We start from the raw sequence: 19,245 nt of genomic DNA on the forward strand, positions 1-19,245 counted from the left end.
ATATGGGCACAAAATTGTCGACCTTGTGGATAGGGATGTGGCCCTGAAGAAAAGCCTTCAAATTCAAACGCCTGTGCAACATGCAACTGTTTCGGTTAGAAATATACTGCACTGTGGCATCTATGCTTTTATCAGAGTAACTGTGCTAGCACAAAGGAAAAAAAAATTATCTGTTGCACTGAAATATCTTTTCCAGCTTCTGGACCAGAATAATCTAATCTGTAGAAACCTTTTCCAGTAGGTAGAACAACATACAGTGCATGCATTAATGGGAAAAGGCAAAATTTAATTCTACACAAGACCTTAGTATTGAGAACAATCAATCGTTAATTTACCACATTATTTGTATCATATCTAAATTCTTAATTTATAAAGACTACTGTCTATATGATTGTCTGTTATTCTTCTTTGCTTCAGGATTAAGTGGCATATGAATACAAGAAGAAAAAGACATCAAGAATTATGCTTACCTTATTCCCCTTTTTTAGCCACTGTTCCTAGCTATCCTAATTAGTTAGACCCTGCAATGAAATAGTCCAGGAAATTAAAACAGATCGAAAACGCAGAAGTAAAAATGCCTTTAAATACAATAAAGTCAATAGTCCTTCTTAGCATCAAATCCAAGGCAAATACTGAGGTAATATTAAACTACCATTTCAGAAGCTCAGCACCGCCTGACTCGATGAGGACTTCCCATCAAAATAAGTGGATTTAAAGAAATAAAACCAAAATAAATTTGAACAATGTAGTCCCTTTCTTTTCTGACAGAGAAGTTTTTTAGAGTTTAAAAATACATTTTTAAATATATTCCCTAATTAATTTTCCAACATTTTTACCTAGTAGTACCCATAGCTACTAACTGGCTTGGCTGCAACACATTTTTTCCCCACTACATGTTCTAGTTTAAAACCCAAAGCGAGTAACAAATGTAGAATAGTTTAGCCCTATACAATATTGTGACTGCACTGTATTTCAAGGGAGTTTTCTCTTGATGAGTCTTCAAGAAGCACGTCAACACACATGGACTGTGAAAGTACCTGTTAGACCTCATCAGCTAGAGTAAACAGGAGAGTATTTTAAACAATACTTACCAAGTCTAAGTATTCTCTTAGCTTAAATTTAACACAAGAAGGTCATCCAGACTGGAATAATCTCCATGACTACTGAGCTCACACATCAGAGACAGAGAGGTATGAACATTTCCTTATTGAAAGGTCTGAGGTACAGTAGTCTGACTACTACCTTTCCATAACACATGCCTCAACCAAGAGAGACAGCATTAAGATCAAAAAAGCAGAAGCCATACACAAAATTAAACAATCAAACATTTATTAGAAAAAAATATCTCTTTATTCATTCATTCGTAACACAATAAATACTGGGACCATGCACACAGGGGACCCAGCAATGCTCAGACTTGTTTGCACCATGGTGTGGTTTGACAAACAAGCCTTCATCAGCTGGCATCCCGAGAAGAAGCCTGACTAATTTATTTTTTTACAGTTTCATATATAATCAGTAATTTTCAGTGTATATCAGTCATTTCAATTGACATTAGTCAGGCTTTTAGAAACAATACTTAAGGACCATCCCTGGCAAACCCTTCAGGAAAAAAAGCACAATCAAAATAAGTGTCATTATTCTGTCATGCTGTTGATTCTGACATTTGGGTTATGTAGGCATGAATCTATGTTTAGTTTTACTTCAGGGGGCAACAAAATCTTCCATTAAATGAGGAGCAGAACTAGGCTGCTGTTCAAGATACAGAATCGATCTTCATGCAGTCTACTCAGCAATTCTAAAACCAAGCGAGTTCTATTACTTCCGCGAATGATGACATGCCTTCATTTCACACCCTGTATACACTGAGGACATGTTTCCTTGAGATCTCTTTACTTGTTTTTATTATTTTGACTTTACAATGAATGTACTTAACTCATCTCTGCATTTATCTGTAGGGGCAAACAACTCAGTCTGCTGGATGCACTGGCAGGACAGAGAAGAGAAGCAACTTCCTTTTTTGTTATTTTTAAACAGCTGGAAAAGTCTAGTGGGGTTTTTGGCATAAGACCTTTGTTAAAGGAAATGGGAACTTCTGAATGTGCAGCTATGCACACATTTATATACAGATATAGACTTTTCATCATTTCTTCTAAAGGCAGTTGCAATATTCAGGCAGTGTTTCAAGCATAATTCCACTCACAGTATTTCTTTTCAACTACAAGCTTATGAATGATTTTGTGGACCATTCATCAGCAGATCCGGTAGGGAACGCCACTGACAGTCAGACTGTATCACTCTTTCCTCTTTTACAGACCAGAAATACCAGGAAACCTTGTAAAGAAAGCATTTAAATTTTCTTTTGTTGTTAGAACAAAACAAACTTTTGTTTAGTCAGAACAAATCTTTGAAAATAGAGTATTCTAGTGTCAATGAGAGTCAAGGCTACTGCATCAAATTTTAGAAAGAAGGTCTGATAATTTTTTGTCTAATAGTTTCTCTCACAGGTACAATTATCACAGTAAAAAACAATTTCACTCTTAAAAGAAACAAACCATTAGTCTGTGCTGCATGCTGCAGCAGTGAAAAAGCAGTCAAAGAAAAAATAGCAAAGATATAGGTGATCATCATGCTATTCCTCCAAACTGTGCAACAACAAGAAGGACAGATATGAAAATATGAAATTCCACACACAAGAAACATGGTGCAATTATCTGCAAAAAGGATATGTTCTGTTTCACCTCAAGCTGCTCTCTTCTGCATGCTCTATTCTGCTGTAAAGGGTGCAAGAAACTAAGTGACTATGCATATCAAAATGTTGGCAGTGGCAACTTGATCGAAATTCAGCGCAGTTAGTTTTGTCTTTGCTTTTGTCAGGATGCTTCTTTAACAGAGTTCTACAAAAGCTTCACAGTCTGATTTCTGTTCCTTTATTGCCACAAATGGGATAGCAGCTCCCCCTTCTGGACAGCAAGAAAATACGCAGAAATTCACAACAGATTAATGCTTTCTTATTCTGGCCAATACTAAAAGAAAGCTCGCAAATAATTATTTTCTATCTTTGTTCTAAGCAGGATCATTTGTTTTTTAGATAGCTGTTTAATATAGTTTCCTTCAATAACATGTTTTATTAGAGACAGATCTAAATCCATTCAGATGCAGTATCCAGCTCATCAGTGAGAAAATCTTAAAAACAAAACAAAACAAAATATCACCGTTTCAGCTAGATTTCTGCGATCTATAAAACAGAAAATGCTGCAAAAGTTGGATTATTAGTAGCTTTGATTGTACTTGTCAGCGTTGCTTAATATATGGTGTTCAAGTGGTAATTTGCAAGATGTGTCAATTTAATTCGAACTGAAATAGAAATTTCAAGAGCAGGCAGAGAAGTTACCAAAAATTCAACTCTTTCTTTAGCACCTCTGAGCTCATTCACTCTCAGCCATCACCATAACGTTATATCCAGGCTACCACTGATAAATCATTGGGATTCATCCAGTAGCAGCACAGCTTCGGTGATAAGTGATTTTCTATTAAATTCCTGTACATATTACATTGTAAAGAAAAAACCCGGAGATATCTTCTTACCTACTGTAACACACTCTGGGAACTTGTTTCTACTAGTAGAGAACAGAATCTCAGCGTTCAAGATTAGGATCAGGAATGAACTATCCAAGTACTTAGGAGAAAGTATCGTCACCAAAATTCTAAAGGGAGGCCCTGTCCGGTTCCTAGCATCTGTATGAACATTACGTGAGATACTTATGTTGGCTATCAGTCATGCCAGCAGAGAAACTCAAATGACAGCTGTTTAATTTGCAGTTGGCATCAGATGTCATTGGCTTCAGTTATATTTACATATATAAAACTGTTATTCCCTGGCTCCCAGCAAGAGAAGAGTTATAGGCACTTTGAAAGAGAGATTCGTTACAGCAGGACTGCATTGGTTTTAGAACTGTGACTGTGCAAGGACGATTTCTCTGGCTGCGAGAAAAAGTTGCCTACAGAAAGAACTGGAACTCAAACCCTTAAAGCTGTTTCAACTCTAACTGCCCCTTATTTTTACAACTATATTTTGTGGTTTTTTTCCTTCTTGCCAGGGATGATGTTTAACCTCAGCAGCCTGTGACTGTTGCGTCCAAGCCAGAACGCTTCGTAATGTGCAACTTGGTAATTTCTTCAGCACAGGTAGGGTGAATGCCAATTGTCTTCATTAGCTGAGGATACGTAGCACCACATCTACACACATGTACAAAAAAAAAAAAGAAGACCCACAAAGTCAAACACTATTTATCTGAGGCAGCTAGAAGTCTTAAAACAAAGTAATTTGTGCTTGTCCATTTTATCAAGTACAGGAGTTGCATTTATTCCTGAGAAAATGCTGTCTATTATTTCTGTCTATTATTTCTCAGGCACTTGCACAACAACATTTAAATGCCCAGCTTCACATCACTGCTAGGTAGGGAAGAATTGTCATAACCGCTGAGACAGAGAGAATTAAGCAATTTACACCAAGTCACAACTGAGCCTATGGCAAAAACATATGACAAAACTGCAGCGTTCAGCTTTTCTTGTACATACACGTGTGTTTCGCTAACTCTGACTCCAGATGGAAAAACACACACGCACGCACACAGAGGAAGAAAATCTTAATTAAGACTGCTGGCAAGAATCAGCTGAAGGAAGTAATACCAGGATATTCTTCCATGATCTTAGAGAAAGTCTGGTGGTTACACTGAAATTATCAATGTTATAAGCAGGAAGGAAAAGTCTCTCACGTAAGAAAACAAACCAAATCAAACTCCCCCTTGAGCTCTAGTCCCACTTGCTTAATGCCTTTACTTGTTCAATAACATTCTTAGACTTCATGACTTTCCTTTGAGCTGCTATTCCTGGCAGGTCATGCTGTAAGAATAGCTGAAATGGCCCTAAAGTTAAGAATTGTTTCAAGCTCTCTATGGAATCACATTCGCTCCCTCTACAAAATACAGGGAAGAGCCATAGATGTCTTCTACTGTCCCCACCTACATCCAAAATAACACTAACAAGCAAAAAATCACTGCTCAGCACAGACTTTACTGGAGTGTTAAGTGGGGAGGGAAGACAGAAAATCATTCTTTGGAGAGCCTTAAGTAAGACTTAATATTTGACAGAGAAGAGCAGCTCTTACATCAGGTGTTCCACATTGAAAACTCTTGATTTGTGAAGTACAATAGAAACCAATACAAGAATCTGACCTGCTGAAAACCTCTTACTGTGGCTAAAGTTTTAATTTCCCTCAGGCGCGGCAGAAAAACACTCCAGTTCCATGTGCTTCCTTTTCACTGGTTATTTTGGATAAAACTTCAAAACAATGACATCTTAAAAAATGTACTTCTAGAATCTATACCACTGGCAATTACTGGACTACAAACACATGTTGAAAATGTGTACCGAAGGTACACTGCAATCAGTGATTTCCAAGATATTCCTCACATGATACTTGTGGTCCTGCCTTCCTAATCCTTTCTGCTTTTCATTTATGCTAGTCACTCACAACTGCGAGACTACAACTGCAATGAAATGGTGACGATATTTAGTGAAACGAACTAGCAGCACAACTGGGGGCATTTGCTTGTGTCTCATGCCGCTTTCTTCAAAGAGTGGTTGAAACTATAATTTAGTACTGTAAATATACAAATCAACATTTCTGAAGATGTGAATCAGCAATAAGAAGGGAAATGAAAAAAACAAATAAGAAATAACTGTAGCACATGAATGGCATAGCCAGAATTCTCCATTTAACCAGAGAGGACCCAGAATCACTCCTTACTCTTTCAAATGGACATCGAAATTAACATTTGAGCAAAAACTTACCCAGATAAGATCATAAAGGCTCACCTACTTAGGCAAGTTTGCAAGTGCAATTATTAGATCATATTGTGGTTAGTTTATACCCATGAGATATAAAAATGCATGCAAGTCCTTGCCGAGCTTTTGAGTAGGAATGGCTGTGTACATTTGAAGTTGAGTTAGCAAAAGAAATACTTAACAAGTGTTAAAACAGGTTTTTATGAAGAGCACAAATATATTCTTAGAGAAATTACTTGCAAAACTATGTAGTCATTTCCTCTCCTTTGCATAGAATGCAAAAGAAGCTACACTTCAAGAAAACTAACATTAGTAAGTTAATGCACAATTTTATTCTTTGACTCTATCAAGCCAACAATTTATTTTCCTCAGTTGTTCCTTAACTATATCCAATATTACAGTAACTAAATCCAGTACATCTTAATGAACTGCAGTATTTTTACTGAAAATATATGCAATACTGCATAAAAGTAACAAAAAGCAAGGATTCTTTATAGTGTTGCCAAAACTAGGCAGCTATCTTTTATAATCTTACAATAACTTAAAAAGCAGGCTTTAGAAGCAAGAGACATTCTTTTGTACTTACTTGATTCCAAGAGCAAATCCTTGAATAACTTCGCCTGCATTTGGTCCAATGAAATGAAGGCCAAGTATTCGTTGCTCACTCCCTCGTAAGCACACCATCTGAAAACAATACATTACATAGCGATCTTTTCTTAGAACATCTGAAGATAAGGCATGAAGTTGAATTAAATGAAATTGAAGTGTCTTGAAATCCTAGTTCAGCTGTTTATTCCCAGTGTGCCAAGAACTTACGCACTTGCTTAAATCTTACTAACTTCAATAGGTCTTTTGCTGGTCCTTAAGCATAATGAACCAAACTGTTTTCCCAAATACAAGCTTTATTAGCGCATTTATTTCAGACCTGAGGGAGCCACTGACAACAATGATTTGTGGTAAATGGAATTCTTTGTTGTTTGTCATTTGTATGAAATCCTCAAAATACCTTCTGTAGTCTAGCACCAACACTAATGTTATTTTGACACTAATTGTCCACCTTAGCAGTTCTCCAAGCCTGATGTGACAAAATATACTTAGAAAAACTGGTTGCAACTATCAACAATAATCCTTACATAACACAGCAATAACAACTTAATAATTCATGATGGATCTACAGAAGTAACTACATATATTCAAAAAAAGGTTGTGCCCTGATATTGATGAGAAAAGAGGAAGAAAAAACCTATGATACATTCTACCAACACTACACTTCACCTTATCTAGGATTCTCTACATGGGCACATGCATGAAACACCTTTAAGACTGAAGCTCTTTCCTGGATTGCTCTAGAAAAACACACTATTTCAAGTCCAATACTTTGGTCTAAATCAGGAGGGTTTTGTTTTCATGAGTAACACTGAACAGTTACTCCAGTTTTGCAAACCTTATGCTTAAAGTTTTTGATGGCAGTATACCTTCCCCAAGAGAGGGCAACTCAAATATTACATGTAACTTCCCTGGAGGAAGCAGAGATTAATTGCTATAGAATTTGGAAGATTTCTTCAAACCTTAAGAGTAGTTCAAAGATGGTATTAATCAGCAGAATGTCAGCTCTGAAAAATACTACTATCTGTGTCGCCAGTTCAAGATGCAATGGGATATTTAGTGAATGTTAAGCATTTGAAGTTACACGAGAAAAACAGGCTGTCATCAAGAAAATCTCATGCATTTTAAGAGGCCCTTTCACCAAACAGTCATTCTTAAAGCTGGCTCTACTATATCTCTTGTAAGTTAAAAGCTCAAACCACTCACTTTCATATAGCACTGAGTTGCATCTCTTTCAGCCACTGTGAACTCTAATGGTTTATAATATGCATGGTATACCTGGTAGGGAAAACAATAACATTTCACGTTAGAGAGTACGCTTAAGTCAAAATCTGCTATTTAGTATTAAAATGACTACTATTACTACATATTTATAATGCAGAAAAAAATACTTATTTGTAATCTCTTTATTACTTTAAAGAAAAATATGGAAAGCATAGTAAGAGTTTAACACAAACCCTCCCTAGAAAACCATTAGATTAAAACAAAAACTGAAAAAACATCATAAATAATCGTGTTACTCGAGTCAGAGCCCCAAATTAAAAATGTTAGGTTTGCTCCATTAAGCTTCTCCCAAAAGTTTAATACCGTGTTTTCTAAGAATAATGAAATCCAAGAAGCTCTCCATACCTATAGTAATGTATACCATGAGACAACCCAAAGTGTAATTTTTGCATTCTGAATAGTAAATGCTTATTTTTTCATAAATTATTTTCCACAGGGCTCCAAGTTAAATCCATCAGCTGAACTTGCTCACCAACACATACATAACACCAGTATCTTATGACACACACACATCAATTGTATGCCTTAATCAAATGAGAACAATTGTTTTACAGTACTTTACATCTTTCTAGATGGTACTAGCTTCCAGAAATCCAGATAACAGCTCTGGTATAAACTGTATTTCAGACTCCTAAAACACAAAGGGTTTGAAAACCCTTGAAAAAGACTTCGTTGAATTTTGACTTATCATATAGCAACTCTGAAATCTGTCATCACGAGTACCTTAATCTCATTCCTCATACAAGAGGGCTGGGTGTGAATATATGTCATAACAGATTCCTTCCTCAATATGCAATGCCCAGTCATATTCTATGAAGACACTTTGCAGCTCATGTGAAAATTTATAGGGATGTTCCAAACTCTACACTGAAGAGCCTGACCAGCAATTCCGACAATTAAAAGGAACATAGCCATTATTCAACAATGCTGCACAAGATAACCTACTAAAATGGCAGTTAGTTAAAAGTTATCACACCCTACCAATAATTCTAAGCCCACTAGGTAACAGTTTCCGTTGTGACCTGCTGCAATACTGTTAAAAGTCCTCAGCTTTTCTGAAGACACCAACACCCTAACTGCAAACATAGTATTTTGGGGACCAAAAATTTTGCCTGATATGACAACGAAACTTCTGTCTTTTCATGGTGCAACTCTGGCATCAACTATAAAATTAAAAATGCTTTCATACCTCAATATTATCTGACCCATAACATTGCACAGCTGCTTCTTCTGACAGACCAACACAACCATATTCCAAGGGAGTGAAAACTGTAGTAGGTACCTGCTTGCAAGGAGACAGAAAACGGTACTGCTGAAACCTATGAAGCAACTGCACAGCAGATACAGGGGATACTTTTACATCACAGAGTGTAGCTCTGTCACACTCATCTACTTTGGCTATTGTCAAAGCTGGATTCCAGATGACAAAATGCAATTCCTTTTTTGTTTTCCTAAGAATTTTTAAAAGTGTAAGATTTTGGGTTTATTATTGAAAAAGAAATAACTCACATTGTCGTAGTCCATCAGTTCTGAAGACTGGCCAAAAAGACGCCGAGCCAGCAGTTTTCCTGCAGCTATTGCTGTGGGTGTTAATTCAGGGCGGCCCTAAGAATAAAGTGCAGACTTAGTTTTAACAGAAGTAGCATCCAAGGATTTCTCCTGGGACAATGGTCAGAGGAATGCCAAGTCTTTGGAACTCCAGCCGACTCGTCAGGACTCCAAATGGAGAAGGCAGGAACAATCTCTGTCTGAACATGCTTTTAAGTCTCTGAGTGCAATATCTGTCTTCATGGGGAGAACAAATTCCATGAATGAAAGTCAAAACCTTATGTTTTCATGTCACCTCTTGAAAAGCAGAGGATATTCACATGCTAACCATTCACTTCCCCCCTTCTTTCCATAGTAAGTCATCAATAAATTTTTCAGATGGTCGTTTTAAAGCAGGAAAAGCCTAATGCAAAGCAACAGTGTTTTTATAACATCAGACCTTTTTAAAAAAAGGTTTTTGTCACATTTTTTACAGAGCACAGACACAAAGCTTAGCTATTTGTAGGCACTATTACTGAATTCCTGTGTTGGTCCCAGCTCAGAGATGTGGAACACTATTTTGCTAGCACAGCATCCTATAGGTTGAGTTGGTCCTAGTCTCAGGCTCTGGTATTAGAGCGTGGCATGGAAAAGGACTGCAGTTGGCAAACGTCAACTTCCTGCAAGTGAGAAACGGGATGGTAGCAGGATACGACCAAGACATGCTCCAGTTCAAGCCATGACACCTGGCTCCTTCTTATATCCAAACAGACTACGCAGTGTGCAAGAACCCTAATTTTGAGCACTGGCACAATATCACTGGACCATCAGAACTCCAATGCCAGTTTTAAGGAAGCTGGAAGTTTTTTGCAAATTGAAGGAAGACACTTTCAAAGGAATTTGTTGGAATCTGAGGAAGAACAATTCATCTAAATTAATAAGATCTAACAAATTTCATAAATCTAGTAAAATACATTATTTAAGAATTCACCCAAGTCATATCATCAAGACACTTGTCTGAGATGAGTAAAGAGGTCACAAATCTAGAAGGAGCAATGTGGACACATAAGAAAGCCATAACTGGAAAACACCTTTGTGGAAACACAACATGGAATGCTTTATAAAACATGTGAAGCTTTGATTCATACAAGTGCTATGCAGATACAATACTTGTCACACTCCTGCAAAGCCCCACTTGAGGCAGTCATCCTATAAGCCCATCAAAACCAGTCTTCAGCAGAAAACATAGTAAGGAGTACCCACCACACATATTTTTCAAACTTTTTTTCATTCAAGTTTTTAGCACTTACTGGAATACATTCCTCTTCCCCAGTTTATCTGTTCTGTATGTTGCTAGATAGCTTCCATACATGATATGAGTTACCATTTACTTCAGTACACATACCAGATCAATTATCTGCATATTATTATGCATTTATGCTTTTAACTTAAGTGGCTATTAGCACAGATAAAACTTCCATTGCAAAATAACAATCTGAAACAATATTATGCCTAACCTGATAACAGAAACTACAATTCTAATTGTTAATGAAGACTAACCTGTTTTTCCCTACAGTTCATAACAAATCACAAAGTGCAAGTCTGTTCCTTTTTTCCCCTCTAAGATCCATCAAGTCATGCTTTTTCAAATCCAGCATTTTGACTTCCAGGTCTGTAAATGTCATTGACCAGATGAAATTTGCCATTTGTTTTTTCTTATACACATTTGTCTAAAGCATGGCTGCCAATCATTTCTGTAGCAGGAACTACAGATGTTGTTTTGGCATTCCAGAAATGAATAGAAGATTGGAACTAGAGATAAAATTGTGAAAGCGCTGCCATGCATTCCATAAACCCCAACTAATTACTAAAACATCCATGCAGATAAAGCCCAGTTTCTCATAAACAATGACTTAAAGACCTTCCTTGGTAAATATTTGAAATGAACATTCACTTTGCAGTCATGTGTAGAACTACTCTGCTGATTATTATGGATATGAATTGTTCATAAGAATCCTCCAATGTATTATACATTTAAAAGAGATGGCTCCTAAGAGAGTTTAAAGAGCTTTGAAGTAATGTGTATTTGTTCTAACACAAGTCTTTTTGGTCTTATTTCTATTCAAACCAACATAGTGTACATTCCACCTTCTCCACACATCCTTGTTATAACACCCTTTGAAATGTGACAGATGTATAGCGGCATGACCATATGATAAACTCCTTCTGAGAGAACTTCTTTATAGTGTGTGCCATGCTTTTCAACAAGAACACTACTGGAGGAAAAATGTTAACACAGAGAGTTTATATCAGAACTGAAACAAATTTCAAACTGAAATTCCAGCTTGATCTTTCTCATCCTGATTACTGAAGATGAAAGTGCCTAAAAGCAATTTCACCTGCCAGCTGAAAATAATATTTTGCCAAAGCTTGAAAAACTTTTTTTGAGGGTAGACAAACTGACTGACCTCTTGAAGGTTTTATTTTTCTTCCGTATTTTTCTCCAATTTAACAGTTTGGATAACATTAGGATTCTGTTTGCCATACAAGGGTGCTACAAGTCACCAATGCACACACAGTTCCCCACGTGTCCCAGCTGGATCTGATTCCCAAATTAAAAGTCATTCTGAGCACATCTGGAAACTCGTCTTTCCCCTCTCTCACTTCCCTTTCAGCCAGGGCACTATATTAAAACAAAAAAAGTAGCCCTTGCTACTTGGTAGCAATTTAGTGTCTATTCAGTGGTAAAGGCGGGAGGAGGAGGGCTTGAGAACTGCTTACAGTGCTATGAGCGATAGCACTGTATGGTAGCAAAGAGGATCTGGCAGGGAGAGAGCAGAGCAAAGAGAAATCCTGAGCAGGAATGCTGGGAAAAAACCAAATCTTATTCTTATAAGCAATATAAGAGACCACTGATGCTCATACACAGGATACAAGATTTCCCTTCCTGTGCCCTTTAGGCAGGTCTCACCCAGAAAGCATCACACACCAAGCTCCATAGCTTTGTGGTTCTTAGCAGGGTGCACTTGATTCTTCTGTGTGTATTTGAGAAGTGCACCAACACAGGACTTTCTTTCACTGCTGATTCCCATGCCAATTAAATTTATTATCTAAATTAATTCTGTTTGAATAAAAAGATAAAATTAATTTAAGTATTCAAATAAACTTTATTGCTTAGCAAGTGGTATTACATGGCTCACATTGTACTGGAGTCAGATAAGATAACAGCAATAATTTCTTCTATCTTTAAACTCTATAAATGCATGAGCACCATGCTGGGATTTCTTTAATTCCCTACATTAAGCCTATATGCAGATAAAAGCTTAAGAGAATATTTCCACAGAGCACTGACTTAACTCTTCAGTTTTTCCCCCATTGTGCACTGGACACAGTATGTAACTGTGTTGCTGTTTTTAACATTTACATTTAGAAGTGCCAATTGAACAACTCAAGTTCAAAAACCTGCACTAATAAGGACAAAAGCAGGAAAAGGAAATCCAAGTTTTAACAACAAAATGAAAATGACAAATAAATGAAGACCAAATTTTTTAGGTCCAGAGTAGGAAAGAGGAGAGCATCCTGCCTCCAACTTTATACTTCTTACTTAACTAAATCCTCAAAGAGCAGAAAACAAAAAGCACCCAAAAGGAAATGACTTGCCCAAAATAACACTGCATATTGGCAGCAAAATGAGCATCAGACTCTAAGGCCCTGCCAGTATTGCTTCTAACAACTGCATCTTGGACGAAACAAAAAAGAAAAGTTTGGGAAGCAGGAGGCCCAACTAAGAGATGTATCAGGGACAGGTGCAGGAGGTCACTGTGAGCAGAAAAGGGACTTCAGGACATATCCCAGTGTAAGAAATGTCAAGGACAGAGGGAACACGTATGTTAAGTGAGAAGAAAGGAAAGAAAACATACATAATTCCAAAAGTCTGAGTTACTGGACACGATAGAGAAACTGTGGAAAGTTAAGGAAAAAGAAAAGGAGAAATAGCTGAGCGGGGAAGAGTTTTAATACAGTTTAAAAGGAAATGGCAAGTCATTTGCATGAAGACAGAGACAGACAAGAAGAAACACATCTACATAGAGGGGAAGAGGTCAGGAATGGTCAGCAGATTTATGAGATTTAAGTGTCTCTGGTAGTTCCAGAGTCCAGTCAGAAATTTGCAAGGCTGTTCCCAAGACGCTATGTAACCTGTTACCTCTCTTCAGAAATTCAGAGCACCTGTAGGGTTTATAAATTCAAGAGACCTTTAAAGATTTGAAACATGGCAGAATGAGAAACATTTTAAAGGTTTCTCAAATTATACTATACATTGTGTTTGGACACCACTACAGTATTTAGATTTACCAGACTCTTAAAACAGATGCCTTCTCTATATCAGAAACAATCTTGATAGGAAGACATGTGCTCAGCTCCATTAAGTTCAACAGCAGGTGAGAGAATTCAGTATCTTGCAATGTCCAGGCTCTATACTGTAAATATTACACAAATTTTTCAGGAACACCAGGCAGCTGATGAAAAAAAACCTTCTCCTGTAAGTTTAGAATCCAGACAAACCTTACTTTTATAAAGACAACATATTTGAAGATGCCCAACTTACAGCAGATACTTTGAGTTCTTCTGTAAACTGAAAATTAAGGGATTGAAAATACTTGAGTGCACTTTGTTCAGGACAAGACATTCTTGCCAAAGATAACTGCAAACTATCAGTAGCACTAGATTAAGGCCACACAATTCTGGTTTTGCATCTATAAAAGTAAATTATTTGCTTAATTTATAACATTTCCTCTTTAAATAAAACAAACCTATTCCCTCATGTTTACTTGGCACAATCACAAATAATGAGCAGAAGACAAATGTATTTAGTATTTATAGCAATTATTGCTTCTTATTCTAGAGGAAGATATTTTTGTCAGAAGCATTTTGTCATGGAGCAGAAATGCTGTCTTGTGAGTAGTTTCGATTAAACCCCAAAACACTAAAAATGGACTACAGTACTTGTGACAGTCATTCCCAGTAAGCGTATTCAACTTCAGAAAGTAAGAACTGCTTTCACTCAGCATTCACAAGCAGTATGAAGTCATATGCTTAAAGTGATAAAAACATTATTAGAAAGATAATTGAAGTGATAAAGACGTTATTATTAGCCTCTGACCAATGGTGTATTCCCTGATAAACATCAGTAATAATCTCTAATGCTGGGATACTTCACAAGATCCATGTGAAGGAAATTACTGACCCAGGTGGCTGGCAATAAACACTACAGCTCTGCAAAATGAAAAAGAGCAAAACACTAAGATATATGCTAGAGCATGACGACATCTGGGGACTAGTTATTAGCCAGGAACAAAGTTGGCTTCCTGTTATTGTAAAATAGTTTATGTAGACGCAGTACCTCTGTTATGTCTCCAATTGCATAAATGTGAGGAACAGAAGTAGCTTCACTGGCATCAACAATGATCTTTCCAGTTTCAGAATTAGTTTTCACTCCAACTGTCTCCAAATTGAGAGTTTCAGTGTCAGGGGCTCGGCCTTCAGGAAAAAAATAAAAGAGAAATTAAAGTAAAAAGTATTGGAAAACTTCAGCAGTGGTGACCTAAAAAGCTTCACTACAGGTTTCCAAGAACTTTGTGCTACTTAACAGGCCAAGTAGAAACATGACAAAACTTATCTTGTATAGAAAAAGCTGTAAGGGTGGAAGTACGGATACGAGCTTCTTACAAAAGGAGATCTGTTACTATTGCCTTTGCTCAGACTACTTCAGTTATCCCTTAAACAACATGCAGAACAACATCCAATCCAAAAAGTGAGAACCCCACATCATTTAATATTTACTGCACAATCTAAATTCAGTTTCCTAATGTAGCTTTAATATACATACAATGATTAAGCAACTTCTACACCAAAAATCTCCAATAAACTTTAACCAGATAGCACTCAACACTAACAAACAGCCTGTTGTGCACACTTGTGGATATAAATTATTAATAATGTTGTTCAACGTTAAACATTCCTGAAGTCCTCTTTTCTTGTTATCTGACACACTTAAAAGCTTTTTTAGATCCCTCAGCTTGGCTGAAAAAGTTTACCAACTTTGCCCTCCAGTCCTTAATGCTAGGTTATTTAGCTCCCACTTCACATTTGAGCTATTTCTGTAGAGTTTAGAAATACTATTTTAAATAGATTTTATAACAAATGAGGCAAATTCTACTAAGCCTAGATTTTATTACAGCTTCCTCTTCCAACAATTGTAAATCATCTCATTTCTAAAAAAATATTTTTGTAGTGTTTTCTACATAGAGTTACCATTTGGACCACCAAAGTCTGGGTAACATTACACTGAGCTTTCTATAGAGTACCCAACAAAGGTATTCCTGACCAAGAAATTAGAATCTTAAATCCTATCCAATTTTTCAAATGTGTTTGAAGGTTAAGCACAGTGAAATTATCAACTACTCCCAAAATTTGTAGGAACACACAGAACCACATAGATTACCTGAATATTTCCAACTGAAGGAAATTTTATAACATTACATCCGTTTTTAGAGGCTATAAATGAAGATGGATGTATCTACATCTACGCATACGTGTCTCTTTTGCATGAGTCATGATTTTGTGTTTGATGTTAATACAAAGCTATATCAAAGCAAAACAAAAAGGGAAATGTGTTTTCACTACAAAAAACAAGCTCTTTGATGTTAATGTAGGAAATTATTAAACAAAAGGAAAACCTGCCTTGTCAATACAGCCCTAATTATATGTAAACATATGATTCACTGCTTTATACATCTGCCATATAGCCAGGCCCCCAAACAATGTCACATCTGAATGCCTCTGTAAAGACTTCTGTGTATTAATTTCATCTGGTGAAACCAACACTTCCTCTGGGAGCACTGACTGAAGCTGTCGGCACTTGGCTATCTGTCTGTCTTCCCTTCTGTTGTCCCCATGGGATGTTGATCTGCTGTTCCCTCTCTGCCCCCTGCTCCCCAGTCCTGATGCTATCAGGCAACAAAAATAATAAACCTCCAGGACCTTATCTTGGCTCGGATGTGAAACAACTTCCTACCGTTGTATTTCTTTGTGTATTGAGAGTAAAGCCTGGACATTCTGCAAATGGACAACTAATGGGGTTTTCTAGTTTCCCCTTTTTCCTGCCAGGCAGAGCCAAGAGAAAGCTTAGCACGCAATGGCAGGGACTGAAAGAGGAAAAAAAGAAAAACTGTCAATAGAGTCATTTAAAGCCCTGTGACAACAACAGCTGAATTTACCAGATCTGCAGGATAACACTTAACCTCTCAATTCCAGTCTATTTTAACATGTGTACAGCTTGGTATTAATAGCTAAGAGTCACAAAAAATGTGTTACTACTAATAGTGAAATTGCTCTGTCAATTTTATTGCCTAAACATTATTTCTGAAAGCAAAAAGAAAACTTTCAAAACCTGAAGTTTTATCGGCCTTTAGCCCCATGCTGGCTCACCTCTATGAGCCAGAAATACACTTACTCATCTTGCTTCACCTCAAATTCAGTAGCTTACATTCATGATTTCCCAACGTGTCTCGGTACGTTTTAATGTCAAATTCAGGAAATTCTGATATTTCCTAGCATTCACTTACTTGTACTGTGGAATCCCTTCTCACCATTTCTCAGCAGTATTGGATCAGAAGGACATTTATTTCATACCCATAACTCCTTACTTTCTTACACTTAAGGCTTCAAGAAAGCATAAGTTTACATCATATTTCTAAGACCCGGAGGACAATGTTAAACTTTACCAAATCCTACCAGGCATGCAACAGAGATGGCCCCCGTCCTCTGAAGCTTTTAGGTTTATGTGTTTTTAGGCTGAACATGTCCATTGCCTGAAAACTGCCACAGAACAAGGAGTACATGATTGTATCAGTAACAAGGCTAGATTTATCTTTTGCTCAAAACATGGAGATTTTATGCCAAATACCTAGAAGAAGGGTGCCAATTCTAATCTTATCTTTGACAGACCCATACAATAATCAAACAGCTGTGAAAACCACACAGATTGCTGCTTTCAGGGCCTGCCCCCATTTGCTTTTAACTTTGAAAATAAAAACAGCTTCTTAATCTGTCTTTGTATAATCTACCAACGTGGCTTCCTGAGGAGGCTGCAGCCAGATTCGCTACAGAAAGCGACAAGAGGCTGGTTTAAGCACCCATCTTGGATCTGTGCTAGGCTGGTTATATTGTGATGTGACATTTCTGTCCCATCATCTCCTGACGGGCTCTGGTAATCACACTTGCACACAGAATAAGGCAGTATCAGGCTGCGTGACCTCAGGAGCAGGACTACTATCCTTTCCTCCCTCAAATTCCTCCTCAAAACCCACAGGTGTTCACTAAAACATAGCCAGCTGATAATGGCAACACCAATTCAGTACAGCTACTGTTCAGATTGCAAGAAAATATTGACTACAGTAAGCCTGAGTGAGGTAAGGATTCAGGACCTTTCCCACATTGATTGTACCATAGCACCAATTTTACAAGGACGCTTTTGAACATTTCATTCATTGCTGATAAAGCTTTCAGCATGCCTGCCACAATTTGAAAAAATTCTGACCCTTAGTCAGTTCTAGGGTAGTAACGGGTTATTTGACAAATCTGCCATGCTATTTCTTGTCCATTGACTAGTAATGCTTCTTACACAGAGGAGAAACCTCAGCAGAAAGCTTGTGGCAGCCATGGTGCAATCTGTAGACAGCTGGACATCACCATCCATTGCAGAAGTAGAAGACAAAGCACTGATTAAAGACAGAAGGACACTACAAAGACTAGACAGGCAGAATCAAATAAAGGCCAAGAAGGAGCTCTTTCACTGATCTGGAATATAACAGTATAGTCACTCAGCAAAGTAACACAGGACCACAACAGTTACCTACAACAGCTTTGGATTGGGACCTTTAACTTACATTAAAAGGTATAAAACCAAGGGAAGTGGGGAGTGTTCCCTCAAATATTTTGACTGGTTCAAAAAAGTTGCTAAAAAGCAAAGAGCATTGTGTCTCCTTTTATTGGCTTATCCATACAAGCAGAAAATTACACATTCAAAAATATAAACAAAACTCTTCATAGAAACACAATGTATTTTTTTTTAAAGAGTCTACATTAAGAGATAATTTTGTAGCTCACCAAACTCAAACTATGTCAGTAAATACTTTGTTATTCATAAAATCCTATTAAAATTTATGATAGGCTTACAAAAATTAAGGAACTATTTACTATAATTCAGGCTACAATTAGTTAACAATAGTGGCTGCTTTTTAACTAACTCTACAAGCTGACTTTCTTCAGTCAGTGTTGTAACTGGCACATCTGCAGACAGGAAATCCTCAACCCTACCAAGTTTCCCAGCCTATTATCTGAGACACCTGGTGTGGGTGTGTTGATACAGAGCAAAACAATGAATCATACTGCACATCACTTAACCAGCTTTAACTGTTAATGTGTTTAATCCTTAAGGGTGGATTCCCAGTTTGAACACTAAAAAAAAAAAAAGTGAGTGCAAAACCCCCAACTGTTGCAATTTCTAAATATGGATTGTAACTCAAATCTATGACAAAAATCACCATACACATACTTCTGTAGCAAAACAGTGAACAGAGTCATGTTAGGACTGAGCTGCAACACTATATCATGCAACCTTATTCCATTGTAAGTAACGTTAAACCCAATTTTTTTTGTTTTATTTCAATTTAATAGCTCTTTTTTCAATCTGTGACAAAAGTAAACAAATTGACTTGACATTTGACAGGTGAGACTCCCCCCTTAGCATTCTTTCACCAGAAAGCCTGAGAAAAATCAAATACAGCATTTAGAAACCCTCTTTTTGGAAACATCTTCATCTCACCTCATGTATACTATTCTACAGTTTTTCAGGATTGTCACCTCCCCAGATAGCATGCCTTTTTTGCTCTTGGGAAGCACCAGTATCTTGGATTG

The 19,245-nt window shown here is 37.1% G+C and overlaps 1 protein-coding gene across 1 annotated transcript in view; it reads right to left on the bottom strand.

Annotated features, from left to right (window-relative positions):
- Window positions 1-1,312: 1,312 nt before the first annotated feature.
- Window positions 1,313-19,245, bottom strand: part of TXNRD2 (thioredoxin reductase 2) — a 31,113-nt gene continuing 13,180 nt past the window's right edge. Inside the window, exons 12-17 of the mRNA XM_069871090.1 lie at window positions 14,669-14,805; window positions 9,250-9,345; window positions 8,930-9,022; window positions 7,663-7,734; window positions 6,437-6,534; window positions 1,313-4,239 (exon numbers count right to left, since the gene is read on the bottom strand). Of these exons, the coding sequence (XP_069727191.1) occupies window positions 4,116-4,239; window positions 6,437-6,534; window positions 7,663-7,734; window positions 8,930-9,022; window positions 9,250-9,345; window positions 14,669-14,805 (620 nt within the window). The 3' untranslated portion in view covers window positions 1,313-4,115. The remainder of the gene's footprint in view (window positions 4,240-6,436; window positions 6,535-7,662; window positions 7,735-8,929; window positions 9,023-9,249; window positions 9,346-14,668; window positions 14,806-19,245) is intronic.

This window comes from Phaenicophaeus curvirostris, chromosome 17 (genome assembly GCF_032191515.1).
Source record: "Phaenicophaeus curvirostris isolate KB17595 chromosome 17, BPBGC_Pcur_1.0, whole genome shotgun sequence".
Taxonomy (NCBI): Eukaryota; Metazoa; Chordata; class Aves; order Cuculiformes; family Cuculidae; genus Phaenicophaeus; species Phaenicophaeus curvirostris.